We start from the raw sequence: 9,779 nt of genomic DNA on the forward strand, positions 1-9,779 counted from the left end.
GACTTGCAGGAAAAAGAAAAGTTAAGGAACTTTGATGGACAACAGAAGTTTCATCTATATGTATCAAACTTAAGTATTAACTTTTGTCTGGGAGGTACAACTTGTGATATATTTAATTTCATTGTCTTCAAATATAATAAAATCATATTTAATAGTAAAAAGTAAAAACTAATTTATGCCCGATGAGCAACAAGACCTGCGCGTCTAACGAATTTTCTAAAACTAGTTTCAGAACTTCTTATTATATGGGGTTAAAATAATCAAGAACACGTTACGATATCATTGTGAAATTAATCCTTTACCAGATATTAAAAGACCAGATTGATGACTATTGCAGTTGTTGTCTGCAAAAGGTATGTGGTTCGAGTAGAAGCACATAGATAAGAAATAGAAAGCCCTATATCAGTCCATCTCCAAAGTAGAAAGCGTGATATTCAAAGTAGAAAGCGTGATATAAAAGACAATAGTGCCCATATTAGGATTGTTAAAATGTACGCTCACTCGTTCTTTTTAGGTACCTAAAATCATTTGCATTGTCCTAACGATGTTAAATTACATCAATAGTCGAAAGATTAAAATTATTCTATCAATTAGAGATTAAACAATTTTATTTATTGCATTTCAAAGCCTATCATGTGAGGGTAAAGTAGTGATGTCCATTGAAAATTTGGTACTTCTTAGGCCGTTATATTTCCTATCAATTGCACTTTTCAATTGTTACTTCAATATTTCCCTTTCCAACATCAATAAAATAAATACGTAGGCTAAACTTGCTATTTACGTGACTATATTTTTAGCCATTTTTGAGACAAGACTGAACCGATTCATTTTGGATAAGACGTCTCCTCTGTCTTCATCTCTAATGGCTATACCCCTCCCCACAGCATAGTGAGAGAATATAACCATTTCACTCGATACTTGTTACCTCTGCATCGACCAAATAAGAAGGAACATACAGTAGAACGAGTAAAGTGCAAACGAAAACGCACAAACACTGTGGACAGAACAAGCAGCTGACTGCATTTGCACTTCTGTCTACTCAAAATAACTCAGTTATCAATATATGCGCAGGATTCAGTGAGCGCAAGACAAGACGTTTTCCCCCATGAAGCCATCAGGGAATAACAACCGGGAGATTCTCAATATTTCGAACGAATAAAAGGGTCCAATTTAACCCACGAGTATGATTTATTAATCACTTTTTAAGATGTGCATAGTTCAAAATTTTGCATGCAGCAACCAAGTTGATTGAAAGGGTTGCAAGTCTTCAGCACAGTGAGGAATAATATGGTAATGACTTGTTCAACAACCAAAAAGAAGATAAATTGCAAGGGATCAACAACTTATATCCTTGTTACTTGAGGTGGTCAAACAACTTCGCAGCAACCTGTGTAAACAGTTCCACGAAAAGGTAAGAAAACAACAAACGACAACAACGGAGAAAAGAAACAAGAGGCAGCACACCCTGAAAACCCCAACACAAAAATGCCAAACAAACGGACAAGGGAGCTTACACATTTGTCGATGCAGTGCCAATAATCAAAATACTGTCCAGTGCAATGTTTGTGCCCTGATTCATCACCTTCTATCCTTTTAGTACATGCCTGTAGGATGCAGAATGAGACCCACAAAGTAAGAAAACCACTATAATTTTTGAAGCAACAAAAGCTGGCCTTCTTCAGAATTCATTATCCACCCCCACCCCGCCACAAGAAACAAACAGAAAGATGAAAATAATCAAATATTGCAAGTTACAAATTTATTGGGACCACAACTATTGACAAAGTGCAAATAATCTTGTCCCATTTAATAAAGATTAATGTGACATTTACCCAAAAGAATTGTCAGATCAGATAAATAAAGCAGGTCAACAGTTAACCATCATAGAGCGGTGGGAAAGATGTGCACCCGATAAATAACAAACCCTAACTAACACTTAATGTGTTTTTCAAGATAGAAAATGATACACCTCGTGGACTAAATATCCATCGTTCTTAATCCACAAATGAAGTCCTCCCCTCTGCCGGACAAAACAAAAACGCAAAATATACATGTATATCTTGATGAAAGTAATATATACTTCCCAGGGAGGTTAGTGAAGGAATATCACCTTCATTCTAAGGTGCAATACTTCCACATCCATTAGTTAAAATCTAAAAAAACAAATCATACGCAATTGTTCTGAAGATCAAATATGTTACTGTATTGTTATATGAGGTGCACAGTTGGCACAACTGAATGAGACATCTTTGTTCTGGAATCCTTCCAAAAAAAAAAAAAGAACTCTTCACTTCTTGCAGAAAGAGAGACCAAAATCCTTCCAAAAGTTAGAAACTCATACTCCCCATCCAAAGCACATTCTTTGCACAAATAATTAAGTTGGTTACAGAGATGTTGGCAGAGGTAGTATATGAAGAACAAGAAGTAGAAAAATAAAAAATAAATTGGAAAATGTTTAATGGCATCAAAATTAGATTAGAAATCAGAGTCTTGGAGAAAGAAAACCTTGAAGCAACACTCCTCTTCATCAAAAACTCTTACAGCAAACTGTTGGCAATACAAACAACAAAAGGACCCCATAGAAAGCAATCAAACAGAAAAAAAGGCAAGGTTGAAGTGAAAATCTGATTGAAGTCTTGCAATTCCTCGTGGATCTAAGAACATGCTACACACAAAACAAAGAAACAAAAAAACATACAAATACTAGCAACCGCTAACCAGCTGAAATCTGGAGTGCCAAATCTAGAGAGGGAGAAGTATTTGGAAGCCAGAAACATGTTTTTTTGGGGGCTTCTTAGAGAGACCAAATAATCACAGATGAAGTCCCTATGTTGGTTCATCCCATCAGAGTAACATGCAAAGAAAATTCTCTTGACATGCTATTTTAATTGATTTGGTATTTAGAGTAGTAGATCCTGGAATCAGTACATATTATGTTAGGTTATCTGATAATATTTGATATTTTCCAAATATAAAATTTTCAGGTCTAACATAACATAACATAATCCAAGACGTTTTTGTGCCACTCTTGAGGAAGATCATAGACCTTAGAGTATAGAAGAAATAAAATATGAAACTACACTAGATTCATGAAAAATAGAAAAGGTATTAACTTACTTAGTTCCAGATTTGTATTTTTGTTAGAAAACACTTTGTTTTCAATGTTTTAGGGAGTATTATTTTAGGTCTGATTTTTGGAAAATAATGGTTTTGTGGTTCTTTCTTAGAAAAAATTATGTGTATTTCACAGTTCGGAAGAAATGGTTTTAAGGGAAAAGTGAACTAAGAACTGATTAAAAAAAAAGTTGAGGCAGAAAAGAGATTTAATAAGTTTGTTGTCATCCACTTAAAAAACCTAGAGGGTAGTTGACATAAACAGGCCCACTTACGAGAGCGAGCCCAGAGCTGCGAGGACTGCAAATCCTTTTCTCCCTGTTCAAATCCGAGTGTCGCATGATCAACGAAAATTTGTCCACATTAAATTACCATCTGGGGCAGTCCATGTGATATCCATAAACTGCTCAGCAACAGTCGGATAAATGGGAAGGTTGGAATGGAAACATAGATTGGGTTGAACTCTTCTTTGATATCAAGGTAATATAGATATGAATAATCATAGAGTTTGTTTGGGAAAGAGAAGAAGAATGGGACCTATCATGGGACATACAATGCACTACAGACATATGATCATTACGCTTCAACCGAGTTGTTCTATTTGGATCTTTTTTTGATAACCAAGAAATCCGTCTGTGACCCGCCTTTTGGACCAATCACATCCTTCTAAACTTGGTGGATAACGGGCCCTCCCCTCTACCCTTCTCCACTTAAATACCGGGCTTCGCTTTGCATGGTGTGGGGCTTGAACCTGCGACCTAAGCCACAAATCCTTCCTCTTTTGCCATTCGAGCTTTTGACCTGAATACACTTTAAACGAATAGCTTTGTAGACGATCCTTCTAGAGGAGGGGTATTCTTACAACCTTTCTAGTTATTTTGTTCTTTGTTTCTATCTAATATGATCCTGAGGAAAAAGAATTCATTTCCACCAAGCTAAAACATTATGTTAATGTTCTCTAATAAATTATGGTTTAAGGCTAGACTAACTATACCAAGAGCAGTCATCCATAAACCCAGATTACTGATACAAATTATGTAAAGAAATGTATTTATTGAAAAAAGCAACCCCAAAAAGGCGACGAGATAAATTCATCATCCCACAACACTCAATACAAGAACTTACAAGAGAACTAAAATCTTGCTAAGGTATCTTGATTGAAATCCTTGTAAATAGTACTTTTTTTTATTGAAATAGAATTCTTGCATATTTCGATGATCTTTGATACAGAAGAAAGAGTTTGGGCATTACTATTTGTGAAAAAGCTCGGCCTTGTCAATATAGGATTGTCTTTCATTCTACTTTTTACTAATTTTTCAGAAAATCTCTCATTTTCAAATTCGTTTCATTGAATTTTGAACTGTAGGAAAATATCAGATGCATTGGTAAGAAACATACCATTGTGTTCCATTTGAAGGCACCTATCACTAGAATGTCTCGAATTCTCAAACTAAAGGAAGATTCAACTGCTATACCCATCTATGAAACAGTGTATGATGATGCTAAAAATTACAAAAAAAAAAAAAAGCCTTTCACTAAAATAAACGATGTCATAGCTCATCCTGATATTGGTTTAATCAGTGGAAGTATTGAACACCCAAAATAAAGGAGATAATAGTTCCAATAATTAAATTAGAACCAAAAGATTTTGAAATAACTGAAAGGCTATTCCATTGAATTGGGAATCAGCTGATACTCCTTTAGTTGCCTTACACACTACCCAAAAATAAAGGAGATAAGTAATAATTCCAATAATTAAAATAAGAACCAAAAGCTTTTGAAATAACTGAAAGGCTATTTCATTGCATTGGAATCACCTGATACTCCTTTAGTTGCCTTACACACTTAGGCTTGCAACTTACTTCTAGTGTTGCCTTTGGGTCAACAACTTCCTCGTCCGACCTTGAACAAGAAAAAAAAAATCAGCAATGTATCTTCTAAGAGATAATAATATTAGCAAAAGCTCAAACTTGGAAGAAAATATCCTACAAGTATTTTTTCTTTCATGCAGAATTATTTTTTTGGGTGTAAATTAAAATATCCTGAATGTAAATCACAATATACATCAAAACTTGAAGAGTAAAGCATACTTCAAAAATTTCTTACCCATATAAAATTACAGATACAACTAGAGAAGTGGTATTAGGGGATTGTAGACTAATCAAATTTGCATTTAAGCTTTTTTCACGTATCTTACCAAAACAAATTCATAGTGACTGAGTTGTCACTTGTCATTAATTACCAAACCACAGTCTAACTGCCATTTTGTAACAACGGCTTAATATTTGTAAATCATTTTAATGATTATAGTCTAAGAGCCTGTTTGTTTGGGCTTAGGCTTATAAGCCAAAAATCACAAGTTAGGAATTCTATCTTATGGATTATTTTACTGAAACACAACAAAAGTGCTTAAAAGCACATCAACTAAGCAATTCAAACAGGCTCTAAGAATAATATAAGATTCTTCTGACATTAGTTATCAGGAAAGCAGCAAGAAGAAGAAGACTCTGAAAGAATAGATTTATCGGAAGTTTCAACATGGAGTGTAAACTAGAAAAAGTTGCTTCTCACTAAAAACCAACAAAAATATAATATATCTATAGAATAATATGCAGCTGTGACCAAAATATTAAAATTGAGACATGAAAGTATTCTTTAATACATGAAGTTGCACCAAAGAAAGGATAAGTTTAAAAATAAGCAGTTGCATCAGAAGAAGGATAAGGATTATGACAAAGCACTACTATTTAATAAATGAAATTAAGTAGAATTTTTTGTGTTTTCAGTAAGTAGTGCGCCATATTTCCTGATATGTCTATACATACATACAGATGCTCTGGAGTTTGTGGCACTCTTCTGTGCATATTGTTAAAAAATCTATTAAGTTTGTTACATTTTCAGAAATAAATGGCTACGCATTTAGAACAAATTGAAATTTTAAGATGTTTTATGCGAAGAAAGAAATGGGAGCAGGCTATCATGGTTGAGAGACTTTACCCCGATGACATTGATATTGAAAGTAGAAATTTGAAAAAGATTTGACTTCTAACTTTTACAGATAACACCAGGTTAGTCAATACAGTCACAACGTATAAGCTGATGGTTATACTACAGAATGTCGTGAAAGAAGCACACTGGACGGGCGTGCTTCGACCGTGTCTCCGGAGCACAGTTGAATGATATCATGAAAGCGAGGTGCAGGATTATAGGTAAAGTAAGTTGAGCTTCTAATTGTTGAAGGCTATGGTGAAGTCCTAAAACTAGTAACAATCCAAATATAACAGGATAGGTTCAGGTCTGGATACTCACACTCACTCTCTAGTTAAACAATTTCCAGCCATGACAGAGAACATAATTCATCCATCTACTTAGGGCTTGGCACTTCTACTGCTTACAAAGAACATGACATGTCTCTAGATAGGAAGATTTGAGGTTAAGGGTAGAAGGTAAGTAGGTGGTCTAACGTTGTCTAATTTCCTTATCCGTATTGTTACTATTACTTTCCTACTATTTTATTTTCAATTTTGGCATTACTGTCAGTTCCTTTGCTTCAGTTATCATATTGATTGTTGTTGTCACTTGTTTCTCTTCTTAATTGTTTTTCAGCATGACTTTTTTTGCTATTGTATTTGCCTTATATACTTGGTTTGATAAGGTTGCGTAAACATCACCCTCACAGACCACACCTAGGGATTACACTACTTCGGTGATTACATTGCGTATGTTGTTTTTGTTACTTAGGAATATTAGGTCACTAGTAAAGCCTTAAATAAGTGTGTTAACCTGGTAAGTATTTGCACATTGGAAAACTAACTAACAACGAATCAGTATAATCAAACTGTTGATTTTGCTATATTATATAAACAATGGGAAAAAGTCACAAAATTTTATAATATTATTAAATTTCCGAAAAACTACACTTCTCTCAACTTATAGTTCCAATCAACAACAAACCACAAGTTGGTTAAGTCAAGCACTTCGCTCTTTAGAAAAACAAAGATGAACTAATGATGATGAGTTTGTTATCTTTTTGATTGCCCCAGATCAAAGTCTTCAGCATTATTTTTATTGGAATCTCAATTTTTAACAACCTAAAAGACGCACCCCACAGTTTAGAATCGAAAAAACTATTTAAGACATATGGTATGGAGAACACAAGTTACATACTATTTGTAACTTATTAGTAGAGTGAATCGAGTTTACAAACTAAATGAGACAAATAAATCACATCAAAAGTAAAACTAAAAATCAAATTACTAATGAAGAGGGAATAGATTCATTATCAATAGATCAACAGTTACTCACATGGCAAAGAGATATTCGAGACGAAGACTTCGATTCAGCAAAAATCACCTGCAAATGCAACTTTTATACTAATTAATACAAAATGAACCAGTTGAAACACAAAAAAATCCTCCATATGTACAAAATAAACAAAAATTTTGAATAACAAAACCTAAATATGCAGATCGGAAGAAAAAAGTAAAGAGTAAACAGATCAAAATGCAGAGAAGAGGAGCAACGGGTAAACCTGACTGTTCTAGAATGAGCTGCGGATGGCGAAGAGGAGACTGTAGAGAACAGAGAGTTTTAAAAAGGCCTTTTTCTATTGGGCTTTATGATAGTTCGTCTTCTAACTTGGGGCAGGTAACGCCGGGTTTATGGCCCAAATTGTTTTAGGCGTGGTCGAGTCGTAAAATTATTCAAAGTTATAAGAAATCAAAATATTTGATTCGTTTCTAAATAGCTATATCTTTTTTCATGAGTCAAGCGTCTTTTGTAAATGATTTTTCTACCTCGAAAGTAAAAATAATTGTGTATGTTAAATTCTTTTCAAATCTCATTTTTTGGATTATATTAGGTTATTGTTGACTTGTTGTCGACCTCGAATATGTAACAAGAAAATTAAAAAAAAAAATTACAGATTACTGAAATGTTTTTAAAGAAAATGGTGACTTCAAGCCATCAACTACAATATGTTCCTACTAAATACTTTTAACCTAACTAAATATGCGTTCAGTTTTTATTTGTTTACTATTTTAAAAGGAAAAATTATGTAGCAAGGTAAATATGTGATATATATTTATGATAAATCAACTATAATTTAAACAAATGTAATTTATAGCTATAAGTAAAGTTTTGTAAGTAACAAATTTCTCTCTCCTCTCTTCCTCTCTATGGTTTTATAAGTAACAAATTTCTCTTTCCTCTCTTCCTCTCTCCTTCCACTGCACTATCTCTCGTCTTCTCACTCCTTCCTCCCCTCTCGCCCCTCTCTCTCCATCCTAAACAATTGCAGTCCAAAAACATTCTACATAACATGATAATTGTATTTTGTATTATGTATCAAATATATTTATTTTATATATATATATATATATATATATATATATATATATTATGTATCAACTGTATTTCTATTCTATATCAATTGTATTATGACAAGTTGTATTTTTTATTGTATTCGTCGATTCATATTGTGTTAGTTAATGCAGTTGATACAATTATATTTCATATATGACACAAATCAATTGTATTCGTGCTAAAAATTGATACAACAAAAACAATATGCATTTATCATCTTTCTTAAATTACAATGTATCAATTGTATTCATCCAAGTAAAGGTGAGATTTGTATATCAACTGTATACAGACAACTATATTTGTATTATGTATCAATTATATTTGTATTTAGTACTATTTGCGATACAACAAATGTAATATGTATTCATCTACTTTTCTCCCTGTCGCGATCCCAGTCGCCTCTCCTCCTAACATGCAGCTGAATATAATAATTTTTGATATATTTGTATTCATTCGATACAAATCAGTTGTATCAATTATATCGTGATACAACATAATATAACAAATACAAGCTTGTCTCCTATCTACTCTCTCTCCCTCTCTCCCCTTCTCCTAATAAGGTTACTTATTAGATAGATCAAATGAATAATTATATTTAATAGTTTAACTTATCGGATATCAGATTTTAAATATACTAATCCATTAGTCAACCAATAAGCTATCAATTGGTACATTATCATATTAAAAATTAACACATTGTTATCTTGTGGTATATTGGTTTCATTAGTTCATGCAACCTTCTTTCACTTTGACTCACCAATATATTTATCTCCCATCAAAAGAAATATCTTTTTTTAATATAGGTCAATCAGTGTGAGACATATATGAAAGTGTAAATTTAGAGGGTGTATGCATATAAGTATTTACTTAATAAATATACTTACTGTAAAAATGCAACTACGACAATTCTTAATGGTTAACGGTTTACCCAATAAGGAAATTGAGTAATTTGCTTCCGCTTAGATAAATCTTTAACTATAAAACATCAATCGTTAATCCGATAATTCAATACAAAAAAAAAAATTAATAAACCAATTTTGCGATTGGCTTGTTGGTTACATTTCATTTTGAACAGCTCAATTTCTAGTCTCGCTCGCATCTCTCCTCCCCCTGATACGTATCTATAATTTATAATTAAGCGAACTATAACTATAAATCTCTAATTAAGCCTAAACTGTAATCATTTTATAAGAAAATTTTCATTTTTCCTTTGACACTTTGTATAAACCAAGAAAAAATCATTTTATTCTTAATATTAATTACTTATTCCTTAAATCATATTTCAATATTTAATATTAAAC

At 32.8% G+C, this 9,779-nt stretch overlaps 1 protein-coding gene across 2 annotated transcripts; it reads right to left on the reverse strand.

Moving 5' to 3' along the window:
• Positions 1 to 1,036: 1,036 nt before the first annotated feature.
• Positions 1,037 to 7,750, reverse strand: LOC107031420 (cytochrome b-c1 complex subunit 6). Of its 2 annotated transcripts, none has more exons than XM_015232779.2 (5): positions 7,646 to 7,750; positions 7,420 to 7,467; positions 4,932 to 5,016; positions 1,515 to 1,604; positions 1,037 to 1,387 (listed from the first exon to the last, which is right to left on the reverse strand). In XM_015232779.2, coding segments are annotated over exons 2-5 (210 nt in total). In that variant the 5' UTR covers positions 7,422 to 7,467; positions 7,646 to 7,750; the 3' UTR covers positions 1,037 to 1,354. The 2 variants fall into 2 exon arrangements, with proteins under 2 accessions (XP_015088265.1, XP_015088266.1); XM_015232780.2 differs by having other exon boundaries at positions 7,571 to 7,661.
• Positions 7,751 to 9,779: the final 2,029 nt, after the last annotated feature.

Source organism: Solanum pennellii, chromosome 9 (assembly GCF_001406875.1).
Source record: "Solanum pennellii chromosome 9, SPENNV200".
In the NCBI taxonomy this organism is placed as follows: Eukaryota; Viridiplantae; Streptophyta; class Magnoliopsida; order Solanales; family Solanaceae; genus Solanum; species Solanum pennellii.